The 14,660-nt window shown below is 37.1% G+C and overlaps 1 protein-coding gene across 11 annotated transcripts in view; it reads left to right on the forward strand.

Moving 5' to 3' along the window:
• The window catches only part of CCDC88A (coiled-coil domain containing 88A), a 193,893-nt gene that overhangs the window by 125,925 nt on the left and 53,308 nt on the right, over window positions 1–14,660 (forward strand). For all 11 annotated transcript variants that reach the window (XM_060026582.1, XM_060026583.1, XM_060026585.1 and 8 more), the window contains 2 exons: window positions 10,208–10,289; window positions 13,096–13,254. In XM_060026582.1, the coding sequence (XP_059882565.1) occupies window positions 10,208–10,289; window positions 13,096–13,254 (241 nt within the window). The remainder of the gene's footprint in view (window positions 1–10,207; window positions 10,290–13,095; window positions 13,255–14,660) is intronic.

Genomic DNA, 14,660 nt, shown 5'->3' on the forward strand with positions numbered 1-14,660 from the left:
TGACCCAGCAATTCCACACCTAGGTATATCCCACTAAAATTGAAAACGGACACTCAAACAGATACTGGTATGCCAATGTTCATTGTAGCATTACTCCCAGTAGACAAAAGGTGGAAACAATCCAAATGGCCATGAACAGATGGATAAACAAAATGTGCTTTAGGCACAATGGAATATTATTCAGCCATAAAAGATGAAATTTTGTTAGCTGCTACAACATGGATGAGCCATAGAAACAACTTGCTAAGTGAGATAAGCCAGGTACAAAGGACAAATATTGAATAATTCCACTTAAATGAAATATCTTTAATAGGCATATTGGGAGAGACAGAAAGTAGATTAGAGAGTTACTGCTTAATGAGTATAGAATTTCTCTTTGGAGTGATGAAAAAGTTTTGGGGATACATAGTCGTGATAGTTTAACAACACTGTAAATGTAACTAATGCTGCTGAACTGTACACTTAAAATTGCAATATTATGTTATATATATGTTACCACAATAAAAAATTTGTTTTTAATTTTTAAAAAAGCATTTAACAACCTGTAAAGAAATATTTGTAAGAAATATCTTATAAAGCACAAAATGTAATAGCTTTTCATCAGAAGAAATTTTAATGGTACAGTCATAAGAAAATAAAATTAGCCTTTCCTGGTATTCAAATAAATTCAAACTAGAACAATAACATGGCATTTTTCAGTTGTTAAATTGTTTCACATATAGGCTCTTTTATCCTCTGCTAGTTGCATTTTAAATTTGTAATGAACTTTCTGCAGGGCAGTTTGACAGTATATACCAAGGACCTTTAAACATGTAATGTACTTTTAGAAATCTGTCCTGGGGACTTCCCTGGTGGCGCAGTGGATAAGAATCCACCTGCCAGGGCTCCCCTGGTGGCGCAGGGGTTGAGAGTCCGCCTGCCGATGCAGGGGACACGGGTTCGTGCCCCGGTCCGGGAAGATCCCACATGCCGTGGAGCGGCTGCGCCTGTGAGCCATGGCCACTGAGCCTGTGCTCCGCAACGGGAGAGGCCACAACAGTGAGAGGCCCGCGTACTGCAAAAAAAAAAAAAAAAAAAAAAAAAAGAATCCACCTGCCAATGCAGGGGACACGGGTTTGATCCCTGGTCTGGGAAGATCCCACATGCCGCAGAGCACGTAAGCCCCTGTGCCACAACTACTGAGCCTGCGCTCTAGAAACCACATTCCACAACTACTGAAACCCGCGCGCCTAGAGCCCGTGCTCCACAGCAAGAGAAGCCACCGCAAGGAGAAGCCCGCGCACTGCAATGAAGAGTAGACCCCGCTCGCCACAACTACAGAAAGCCCTCACGCAGCAACGAAGACCGAACAGCCAAAAATAAATTAAAAATTAAAACTTTAAAAAAACAAAACAAAAGAAATCTGTCCTGAAATATACAGGGCTTTATGTATAATGATTTTATTTGCCAAAACATTGTTCATTACAGTGAAAATTGGAATCCACTTAAATAAATAAATTATGGTTCCTCTCTCAATGGGAATATTTCTCCATTCAAAATTAGGGTTTTTTAAAAAATGTAAGCAGATGCATGTATCTTTTCGAATTAGTTTTTTGTTGCTTTTTTTTCCAGATATATATCCAGGAGTGGAATTGCTGGGTCATATGGTAGTTCTATTTTTAGTTTTTTGAGAACCCCCCGTAGTGTTCTCCACAGTGGCTGCACCAATTTACATTCCCACCAACAGTGTATGAGGGTACCCTTTTCTCCACATCCTCAGCAACATTTGTTATTTGTGTTCGTTTTGATGGTAGCTGTTCTGACAGATGTATGGCGGTATTTCATTGTGGTTTTGATTTGCATTTCCCTGATTATTAGTGATGTTGAACATCCTTTATTGTGTCTGTTGGCCATCTTCATATCCTCTTTGGAAAAATGTCTATTCAGGTCTTCTGCCCATTTTTTAATTGGGGTGTTTGCTTTTTTGATGTTGAGTTGTATGAACTGTTTATATATTTCGGATATTAACCCCTTATCAGTCATATCATTTACAAAATTTTCTCCCATTCATTCAATGAAGTTGTCTTTTTGGGGTTTTTTGTTTAGTTTTGTTTTTTAATTAATTAATTTATTTATTTATTAATAAACAGGCTTTCTCTAGTTGTAGCAAGCGGGAGCTACTCCTCATTGTGGTGCGGTAGCTTCTCTTGTGGCAGAGCACGGGATGTAGGCACGTGGGCTTCAGAAGTTGCAGCTCGTGGGCTCTAGAACCCAGGCTCAGTAGTTGTGGCGCATGGGCTCGGCAAGTGGGATCTTCCTGGACCAGGGCTCAAACCCGTGTACCCTGCATTGGCAGGTGGATTCCTAGCCACTTTGCCACGAGGGAAGTCCCTGTCGTTTTGTTTTTGCTGTGCAAAAAGGTTTTAAGTTTAATTAGGTCCCATTTGTTTATTTTTGCTTTTATTTCTTTTGCTTTAGGAGACTGATCAAAAAAAATATTGCTATGATTTATTTCAAAGAATGTTCTGCCTATGTTTTCTTCTAGGAGTTTTATGGTTTCTGGTTTTGCATTTAGGTCTTAATCCATTTTGAGTTTATTTTTGTGTATGGTGTTAGAGAATGTTCTAATTTCATTATTTTACATGTAGCTCTCCAGTTTTCCCAGCATAACTTAGTAAAGAGACTGTCTTTCTCCACTGTATATTCTTGCCTCCTTTGTTGTAGATTAATTAACCATAAATGTGTGGGTTTATTTCTGGGCTTCCTATTCTGTTCCATTGATCTATTGTCTGTTTTTGTGCCAGTGTCATACTGTTTTAATTACAGGAGCTTTGTAGTGTAGCCTGAAGTGAGAGCACGTGATTCCTCCATCTCTGTTCTTCTTTCTCACGACTCTTTTGGCTATTTGGGTCTTTTTGTGTTTCCATACAATTTTTAAGATTATTTAATCTAGTTCTGTGAAAAATGCCATTGGTATTTTGATAGGGTTTGCATTGAATCTGTAGATTGCCTTGGTTAGTATGGCCATTTTAACAGTATGAATTCTTCCAATCCAAGAACACAGTATATCTTTCCTTCTGTTTGTGTTGTTCAGTTTCTTTCATCAGTGTCTTAGAGTTTTCTGAGTACGGGTCCTTTACCTCCTTGGGTAGGTTTATTCCTAGATATCTTATTCTTTTTGATGTGATGGTAAATGGGATTGTTTCCTTAATTTCTCTTTCAAATAGTTTAATGTTAGTGTGTAGAAATTCAACAGATTTCTGTATATTAATTTAGTATCTGCAACTTTACTGAATTTGTTGGTGAGCTCTAGTAGTTTCTGGTTACATCTTTAGGATTTCCTATCTGTGTTGCCGAACTTAGGTTCAGCTGCTCACTGTTTGAAGGCCAGTACTTGAGAGAAAAGTATTGGTTGGAAAAGAAAGGTTGCTTTATTCAGGAGGCTAGCAACCTGGGGAGAAGGTAGACTTGTGTCCAAAAACCAACTCTGAAGATTCTGCTTGACCATGAAAGTTTTTAAAAGGAGAATAATTTTGGAGGTGATCAGAGTCTTGTTATCTTCTCCTGTGTGCACACTCTCTTCTGATTGGTTGGTGGTGAGGTAACAGGGTGGTATTCCAAGAATCTTCTGCTCAGCCTGAAGTGACCATCCTCCACCTGGGTGGGGGCCTTAGTTCCTGTAGGAGAACTCAAAGGTATTTTTATGTATATTCCTTTAGGAGGCATCAGGACCCTGCTTTATTGCTGCACAGCTGTTTCTTGACTATTCCTCCTTTGTTTCTACATTCCCTTCCTTCCCTGATTAGCAACTGTTTGAATCTGCCCTTTGGAACTCAGGGAGTGTCAGGAGGCTGAATGAAGCCTATTTCCTACAAACAAGAAACAGGGGACATGAAAAGGACTTGCACCTAGGAGGGTCCCACAGGGTCCTGCTCGCTTTCATCCATAGTGTCATGTCATCTCCCAATAGTGACAGTTTTCATTCTTCCTTTCCAATTTGTATTCCTTTTATTTCTTTTTCTTATCTGATTGCTGTGGCTAGGACTTCAATACTATGTTGAAAAAAGTGGTGAGAATGGACATCCTTGTCTTACTATTGATCTTCATGGAAATGCTTTCAGCTTATCACCGTTGAGTATGATTTTAGCTGTGGGTTTGTCATATATACCCTTTATTATGTTGCGGTATGGTCCCTCTATGCCCACTTTCTGCAGAGTTTTTATTCTAAATGGGTGTTGACTTTTGTGAAAAGCTTTTTCTGCATCTATCAAGATGATCATATGGTTTTTCTTTTTCAGTTTGTTAATGTGGTGTTCAAAAAGATACATGCACCCCAGTGTTCATAGTAGCATTATTTACACTTGCCAAGATATGGTAGCAACCTAAGTGTCCATCAGCAGATGAATGGATTAAGAATATGTGGTATAAACACAAGAGAAAGAAAAGACCTACAATAACAAACCCTAAACAATTAAGAAAATGGGAATAGGAACATACATATCGATAATTACCTTAAATGTAAATGGATTAAATGCTCCAACCAAAAGACATAGACTGGCTGAATGGATACAAAAACAAGACCCATATATATGCTGTCTACAAGAAACCCACTTCAGACCTAGGGACACATACAGACTGAAAGTGAGGGGATGGAAAAAGATATTCCATGCAAATGGAAATCAAAAGAAAGCTGCAGTAGCAATTCTCATATCAGACAAAATAGACTTTAAAACAAAGACTGTTACAAGAGAAAAAGAAGGACACTACATAATGATCAAGGGATCAATCTAAGAAGAAGATATAACAATTGTAAATATTTATGCACCCAACGTAGGAGCACGTCAGTACATAAGGCAAATACTAACGACCATAAAAGGGGAAATCGACAGTAACACAATCATAGTAGGGACTTTAACACCCCAGTTTCACCAATGGACAGATCATCCAAAATAAAAATAAATAAGGAAACACAAGCTTTAAATGATACATTAAACAAGATGGACTTAATTGATATTTACAGGACATTCCATCCAAAAACAACAGAATACACTTTCTTCTCAAGTGCTCATGGAACATTCTCCAGGATAGATCATATCTTGGGTCACAAATCAAGCCTTGGTAAATTTAAGAAAATTGAAATCGTATCAGGTATGTTGTCCGACCACAGTGCTATGAGACTAGATATCAATTACAGGAAAAAGTCTGTAAAAAATACAAACACATGGAAGCTAAACAATACACTACTTAATAATGAAGAGATCACTGAAGAAATCAAAGAGGAAATCAAAAAATACCTAGAAACAAATGATGATGAAAATGCGAAGACACAAAACCTATGGGCTGCAGTAAAAGCAGTTCTAAGAGGGAAGTTTATAGCAATACAGTCCTACCTTAAGACACAAGAAACATCTCAAATAAACAACCTAACCTTACACCTAAAGCAATTAGAGAAAGAAGAAAAAAAAAAACCCAAAGTTAGAAGAAGGAAAGAAATCATAAAGATCAGATCCGAAATAAATGAAAAAGAAATGAAGAAAACGATAGCAAAGATCAATAAAACTAAAAGTTGGTTCTTTAAGAAGATAAACAAAATTGATAAACCATTAGCCAGACTCATCAAGAAAAAAAGGGAGAAGACTCAAATCAAGAGAATTAGAAATCAAAAAGAAGTAACAACTGACACTGCAGAAATACAAAGGATCATGAGAGATTACTTCAAGCAACTATATGCCAGTAAAATGGACAACCTGGAAGAAATGGACAAATTCTTAGAAATGCACAACCTTCCAAGACTGAACCAGGAAGAAATAGAAAATATGAACAGACCAATCACAAGCACTGAAATTGAAACTGTGATTAAAAATCTTCCAACAAACAAAAGCCCAGGACCCGATGGCTTCACAGGCATACTCTATCAAACATTTAGAGAAGAGCTAACACCTATCCTTCTCAAACTCTTCCAAAATATAGCAGAGGGAGGTACACTCCCAAACTCATTCTACAAGGCCACCATCACCCTGATACCAAAACCAGACAAAGATGTCACAAAGAAAGAAAACTACAGGCCAATATCACTGATGAACATAGATGCAAAAATCCTCAACAAAATACTAGCAAACAGAATCCAACAGCACATTAAAAGGATCATACACCATGATCAAGTGGGGTTTATCCCAGGAATGCAAAGATTCTTCAATATACGCAAATCAATCAATGTGATACACCATATTAACAAATTCAAGGAGAAAAACCATATGGTCATCTCAATAGATGCAGAGAAAGCTTTCGATAAATTCAACACCCATTTATGATAAAAACTCTCCAGAAAGTAGACATAGAGGGAACTTACCTGAACATAATAAAGGACATATGTGACAAACCCACAGCCAACATCGTTCTCAATGGTGAAAAACTGAAACCATTTCCACTAAGATTAGGAGCAAGACACGGTTGCCCACTCTCACCACTCTTATTCAACATAGATTGGGAAGTTTTAGCCATAGCAATTAGAGAAGAAAAAGAAATAAAAGGAATACAAATCGGAAAAGAAGAAGTAAGGCTGTCACTGTTTGCAGATGACATGATACTACACATAGAGAATCCTAAAGATGCTACCAGAAAACTACTAGAGCTAATCAATGAATTTGGTAAAGTAGCAGGATACAAAATTAATGCACAGAAATCTCTTGCATTCCTATACACTAATGATGAAAAATCTGAAAGTGAAATCAAGAAAACACTCCCATTTACCATCGCAACAAAAAGAATAAAATATCTAGGAATAAACCTACCTAAGGAAACAAAAGACATGTATGCAGAAAACTATAAGACACTGATGCAAGAAATTAAAGATTATACAAACAGAGGGACAGATATACCATGTTCGTGGATTGGAAGAATCAACATTGTGAAAATGACTATACTACCCAAAGCAATCTACAGATTCAGTGCAATCCCTATCAAACAACCAATGGCATTTTTCACAGAACTAGAACAAAAAATTTTACAGTTTGTATGGAAACACAAAAGACCCCGAATAGCCAAAGCAATCTTGAGAAAGAAAAACGGAGCTGGAGGAATCAGGCCCCCTGACTTCAGAGTATACTACAATGCTACAGTAATCAAGACAGTATGGTATTGGCACAAAAACAGAAATATAGATCAATGGGACAGGATAGAAATCCCAGAGATAAACCCACGCATATATGGTCACCTTATCTTTCATAAAGGAGGCAAGAATATACAGTGGAGAAAAGACAGCCTCTTCAATAAGTGGTGCTGGGAAAACTGGACAGCTACATGTAAAAGAATGTAATTAGAACACTCCCTAACACCATACACAAAAATAAACTCAAAATGGATTAAAGACCTAAATGTAAGGCCAGACACTATCAAACTCTTAGAGGAAAGCATAGGAGAACATTCTATGACATAAATCACAGCAAGATCCTTCTGACCCACCTCCTAGAGAAATGGAAATAAAAACAAAAATAAACAAATAGGACCTAATGAAACTCAAAAGCTTTTGCACAGCAAAGGAAACCATAAACAAGACGAAAAGACAACCCTCAGAATGGGAGAAAATATTTACAAATGAAGCAACTGACAGAGGATTAATCTCCAAAATTTACAAGCAGTTTATGCAGCTCAATATCACAAAAACAAACAACCCGGTCCAAAAATGGGCAGAAGACCTAAATAGACATTTCTCCAAAGAAGATGTACAGATTGTCAACAAACACATGAAAGAATGCTGAACATCATTAATCATTAGAGAAATGCAAATCAAAGCCACAATGAGATATCATCTCACACTGGTCAGAATGGCCATCCTCAAAAAATCTACACACAATATATGCTGGAGAGGGTGTAGAGAAAAGGGAACCCTCTTGCACTGTTGGTGGGAATGTAAATTGATACAGCCACTGTGGAGAACAGTATGGAAGTTCCTTAAAAAACTAAAAATAGAACTACCATATGACCCAGCAATCCCAGTACTGGGCATATACCCTGAGAAAACCATAATTCAAAAAGAAGATTCATGTACCACAATGTTCATTGTAGCTCTGTTTATAATAGCCAGGACATGGAAGCAACCTAAGTGTCCATCAACAGGTGAATGGATAAAGAAGATGTGGCACATATATACAATGGAATATTACTCAGCCATATAAAGAAACGAAATTGAGTCATTTGTAGTGAGGTGGATGGACCTAGTCTGTCATACAGAGTGAAGTAAGTCAGAAAGAGAAAAACAAATACTGTATGCTAATACATATATATGGAATCTACAAAACAAAAAAAAAGTGGTCATGAACCTAGGGGCAAGACTGGAATAAAGACACATACCTACTAGAGAATGGACTTGAGGATACAGGGAGGGGGAGGGTAAGCTGGGACAAAGTGAGAGAGTGGCATGAACATATATACACTACCAAATGTAAAATAGATAGCTGGTGGGAAGCAGCTGCATAGCTCAGGGAGATTAGCTCAGTGCTTTGTGAGCACCTAGAGGGGTGGGAGGGAGGGAGACACAAGAGGGAGGAGATATGGGGATATATGTATATGTATAACTGATTCACTTTGGTATAAAGCAGAAACTAACACCATTGTAAAGCAGTTATGCTCCAATAAAGATGTTAAAAAAAAAAAGAACATGTGGTATGTATACATAGAATGGAGTGCTACGCAGCCATAAAAAATGAAATGTTGCCATTTAAAACAACATGGATGGACTTGGAGGGTATTATGCTAAGTGAAATAAGTCAGACAGAGAAAGACAAATACTGTATGATGTCACTTATATGTCGAATCTAAAAAATAAAACAAACTAGTGAATGTAACAAGAAAGAAACAGACTCATAGATACAGGGAACAAACCAGTGGTTACCAATTGGTAGAGGGAAGGGGGAGGGGCAGTATAAGAGTAGGGGATTAAGAGGTACAACTTATGTATAAAGTAAGCTACAGGATATATTGTGTACATACAGCACAGGGAATATAGCCAATATTTTATGGAGTATAACTTTTAAAAATTTTGAATCACTGTAGTGTATATCCATAACTTACATAACATTGTGTGTCAAGTATACTTCAATAAAAAATTTTTCTGGTGAAAAAAAATTTTAAACCTAAGCAGGTATAAGATGTTAGAAGCAGATTGTTTTACATAATGAACAATTACTTTTTATTATTTAAGAACAGAAGATGGACAAGTAGAGATAGTGAGTGGAGACTTAACTTTGAGAAGCTTGGCTCTGGAGGGGAGATAGAAAATGGGAGTTAGAAGTAAAGCAATTTAAAAAGAAAAAAGTGTATAGTAGGAGAAATACAAAGATGTCTGGACTACAGGGAAGAAACCAATAGAGATAAAGATTTTAGCAGGGGGATTTTTGCAGTAACTAACTCCTGTAGCTGTAATACGTCTCCGGTCAAAAATGTATTAGGTATCTGTGGCAGTGTATCATTTTCTTTAGGTTGTTGTAAATGTTGAAAATAGTTTGGGGCTTCCCTGGTGGCGCAGTGGTTAAGAATCTGCCTGCCAATTCAGGGGACACGGGTTCCAGCCCTGGTGCGGGAAGATCCCACATGCCACGGAGCAACTAAGCCCGCAAGCCACAACTACTGAGCCTGCGCTCTAGAGCCCCCCGAGCCACAACTACTGAAGCCCGCGCGCATAGAGCCTGTGCTCCGCAACAAGAGAAGCCACCGCAATGAGAAGCCCACACACCGCAACAGAGAGAACCCCCGCTCGCCACATCTAGAGAAAGCCCGCGCGCAGCAACTAAGACCCAACACAGCCAAAAATAAATAAATAAATTTATTAAAAAAAATAGTTTGGAGACTGTTAGAAGTCTCAGACCCAGATAATATTGCCTTTCATAAAAACTCTTCCAGCTTATTTGTCTTTGACTAGGCAGAGAGGGAGAAAGAGCTAAAGGAGAGTGAGAATTGGGGGATGGCAGAAAAGATGAAGAGAGAGAAGCTACCTTATGAACTATGAGGACATTAGTCACTGAGGTTCTTAGCCTTGGGAGAGTATTACGACATCCAGTCATATAAATTCGTAATACCAATTTCTTTATCTTTTTCCCTAGGTTGGGATTATGGCCAGTACTATGTTAAACTAGATGTTTAGTAATGATAATAAATTTGTATTGATACAGATGATGATCATAGTTTTCAAAGCATTAAGTTTATTATTCAATAAATATTTTTTGCATTTAAGGGAGGAAAAGACTGAACAGTTGTTGGACTGTAAACAAGAACTTGAGCAAATGGAAATAGAACTAAAAAGGCTGCAACAAGAGGTTTGTACCTGGAACTTTTATTATATAGGATCAATTGGAAATTGATTTTTCTCCTTATAATATATAACATTTGCCTTACTGCTTCCTGAGGTTTCATGAGATCCAATGACTTTTTCAGTGTTTCTCTCTTCAAAAATGCCACAACCAAAACTAGAAATCAAAACTAGAAAGGTCTTTGGAGTTTTCTTTTTTCTCTATTAGTTCTATTCAAACTTTGCTAAGATTCCAAGGAGACTCTTAGGACTGGCCCAGTTCCATGTTTCTCTTTTTTATGTATTGGCTTCTGTGGGCTTGGAAGCTGCAACACCTCTAGGTCTCTGCTGTCTGATGGTGCTTTATGTTAACCTTATATATGACAGAATGCTTTTTAATTTTTCACTGTTTCTACTAAATAAGATCCAAACTTTTACTTTTTTAAATACTATTTTTATTTTTCTAATGCTTTGTGTTTTTTCATCTTGAACCAAGACTGTTTAAGCATTTGCTTCTTTTAATTACTCTGTAATGTTTAGTTTTCATTTAGAGGTAGTACAAGAGGTCTTCTTTAACCCATAAATGGTAAGGATTGGGGTAAGGCTGGATAATTATTTCTTCTCCTTACGTCACCTAACCTGCCATTTTAAATTCAGGAAACATTTCACTTGTGGAATCATAAACTGGGAACTTTCTAGATGAATGAATCTAGGGATCATAATTTTTAGTTTTAGGTTTGCTGTTGCTGCTATTCCACTTCTTGGTAGCAGGGTTTTTTTGTATTTGTGTTCCATCTAAAATTGTGGTTCTCAATCTTTTTGGTCTCAAGACCCTTCTTTACTCTTGAAGATTAATGAGGATTATTTAATGTGTATTCTCTTTACTGGAATTTACTATATTTGAAATCAAAACTAAGAATTTTAAAAGTATTTATTAATTCATTTAAAAATAATACTCAATCCACTCCATGTTAACATAAAAATTATATAGTAATTAACCATTATTTTCCAAAACAAAAAAAAATTAGAAGAATAGTAGTCTTTTATATTTTTGGCAAGTCTTCTTTAAATGCCTGGATTAATTGAAGACTACCAGATTCTCATATCTATTGAATATTTCTGCATTCAATCTGTTAAGATATCACATGCCATGTATGTAGCCTCTGGAAAACTCCACTGTCCCTTCATGAGAGAATGAGAGTGAAAACAGCAAGTACTGTCTTAGTATTATTATGAAAATAGTTTTGACCTCATGAATTCCCTGGAAGGGTTTCAGGGACCCACAGATTTCCCTGGATCGCACTTTGATTACTGCTACTCAAAGGATTACAAGAGGGCTTTAAAAAGGTTGAATTTTAATACTTATTTCAAATGGCGTAAAGATATGCACTAATTATATGCAAGTAATCATTGATGTGAAAGTATTAAAAACTCAGCATGGGCTTCCCTGGTGGCGCTGTGGTTGAGAGTCCGCCTGCCGATGCAGAGGACACGGATTCGTGCCCCGGTCCGGGAAGATCCCACATGCCGCGGAGCGGCTAGACCCCGTGAGCCATGGCCGCTGAGCCTGCGCGTCTGGAGCCTGAGCTCCGCAGCGGGAGAGGCCGCAACAATGAGAGGCCCGCGTACCGGAAAAACAAACAAACAAAGAAACAAAAAACTCAGCAGGGTTTTGGTAACATGTCTGGATAGAAACATTATTTCTCTAAACTTTTGTAAGAGTTTGCCTCTTCTGTGTTTTTACTATCTGGCATTTTAAAGTTAACTTTTCACCTTAAATTCATTGCAAATGGTTATGTTGAGGAGAGGTTTACTTACTTTAAAATATCCTGAATATTTTTTACATTCTTAATGGAGAACATTATATATAAAAGTTTTTATACAGCATATGCTTTTATTTTTGTATAGAAACATATTTTTTTTAATTTTATTATTTTTTTTAATATTCATTTATTTATTTAGCTGCACTGAGTATTAGTTGTGGCATGCAGGATCTTCATTGCCATGTGCAGGATCTTCATTGCTGCATTTGGGATCTTTAGTTGCAGCATGTGAACTCTTAGTTGCAGCATGTGGGATCTAGTTCTCTGACCAGGGATCAAACCCACTCCCCCTGCATTGGGAGCATGGAGTCTTAGCCACTGGACCACCAGGGAAGTCCCTAGAAACATATATGTTTAAAATGCATATTCTTGGTTTTAAAAAAGGCTTTTTTATCTCCCCATTTAAAAAAAATAATTAAGGTGTAATTTATATACCATTGAATTTACACTTTTCGCAGTCCATCGCCTTAACCACTTGGCCTCATCGTCCCACAAAAATCACACTTTTAAAGTACACAAGTCAGGGACTTCCCTGGTGGCGCAGTGGATAAGACTCTGCGCTCCCAATGCAGGGGGCCTGGGTTCAATCCCTGGTCAGGGAACTAGATCCCACACGCATGCCGCAACTAACAGTTTGCATGCCACAGCTAAGGACCTCATGTGCCGCAAGTAAGGAGCTGGTGAAATGCAACTAAGGAGCCCGCCTCCCACAATGAAGACCCCGTGCAAATAAATAAATAATTTTAAAATAATAATAAAGTACACAAGTCAGGGACTTCCCTGGTAGTCCAGTGGTTAAGACTCTGGGCTTCCAATGCAGGGGACACGGGTTTGATCTCTGGTCAGGGAGCTAAGATCCTACATGCCACAGGGCGCGGCCAAAAAAAAAGTACACAAGTCATTGTTTTTTGGTGTGTTTTTTTGGTAAATTCTTCAAATTGTACAACCCAAGGATTATCAATTTGAAAATAGAAAATAATATTTTAAATATTAATATGTGTTTATATTTAGAACATGAATTTGCTTTCGGATGCTCGTTCTGCAAGAATGTATCGAGATGAATTAGATGCGCTTCGGGAGAAGGCTGTCAGAGTTGATAAGCTGGAAAGTGAAGTTAGCAGATACAAAGAGAGGCTACATGATATTGAATTTTATAAGGCAAGAGTTGAGGTATGTTATGTAATTTAAACCATTCACAATTCTTTTCTTTAGAAGTATTATGATTTTTCAAAATGCATTTAAAATGCACTTTAATAAATGTAAGGAACTCTGGAAACATTGAGCAAACTGTAAATAGCATCAGGTGTTTATTTTATGATAGATTAGCATATTGGTTAGACTTGTAAAAAGGGATTTTTGGATTCTATTCATTTTATTGAATTCTTTGGAGCTCTTCTTTCATTCCTTCATTTAGTATTACATGTAGTGAACACTTTTGAAATCACAATAAAGTATATATCTCTACTAATTTCTAACTCGTCCCTAGAAGTGAGTGCGAAACACATTTCTGATTGCTGCTCAACTCAGAATACTAAATTAGGATCAATGAAGGGGAAATCAATATCTGTCTCCTTCTCTCTCTCTCTCTCTCTCTGCCCCTCCCCCCACCTCTCTCTCTCTCTCTCTCTCTCTCTCTCTCTCTCTCTTTCTCTCTCTCTCTCTCTCTCTCTTCCCTCCCACCCCCATTTGTCTTCTCTCTTTATATATATGTATGAACAAAGAAAAAACAATTTTTCTTAGTTAATGGTTGCAGTTCTGTGTTACATGATGTTGAGTTTGACAGCAAGAATCTGAAAATCCTTGCTTCTTGGCATTCTTTTTTCCTTTCTCCATGATTTCTTCATTGTCTGTAAACAGAGGAGATTTTGGTCAGTTTTAATATGGGGATAAGAAAGAAGGAGTATGCTAAATCAGGAAATGAAAACATTATAAGAGAAAGTTAGAACTTAGCCTGAATGTTACCAGAAAATAGACCCAATAGAGTGCAAAGATAAGGTGTATATTTGTTCTTTGTCAATTGTTTAAATAGGCGTATGCATGGCACTATTAAGGGATCCTCATGGATGCCACTGTTTTAATATACTTTCTCTTGACTTCAGCTTATAAACTGTAGGCTTAAACTTAGCAATATAGATTTGTGAACATGTCTTCAAAACATACGTAGGAGTTTAAAGATGTTTATATAAAATATTTATTGATAAAGCCTTGGTTTATGATTCTGTGAGTCTTAATTCAAGTCTTGGTATTTTACTCAAAAACCCCAAATTCTTCACTTTCAAGTAGAGAGAAACCTAAATCTATTTCAGTAAATTAATTAAGCCCTGATTCTATGGCGATTGGTGTCTTAAATATCTGGAAGACTACTTACACTGAGTTCCTTATCCTTGTGACTAAGGAATTTAAATATACCCTGACAATTTCATGTGAAATTATAGTAGTAGTATTCATCCTAATGTAAGTCCTGAGTATTTTGTTTATATAATAACTTAAATTCTGAGAAATAAAATGAAACCAACTATGTTTCTGTTACTCAGTAGCTTTACTCTTGCATAGAACTGTTGATAAAGACCGCTTAA

The sequence above is a fragment of the Delphinus delphis genome, chromosome 12 (genome assembly GCF_949987515.2).
Source record: "Delphinus delphis chromosome 12, mDelDel1.2, whole genome shotgun sequence".
NCBI classification, from domain to species: domain Eukaryota; kingdom Metazoa; phylum Chordata; class Mammalia; order Artiodactyla; family Delphinidae; genus Delphinus; species Delphinus delphis.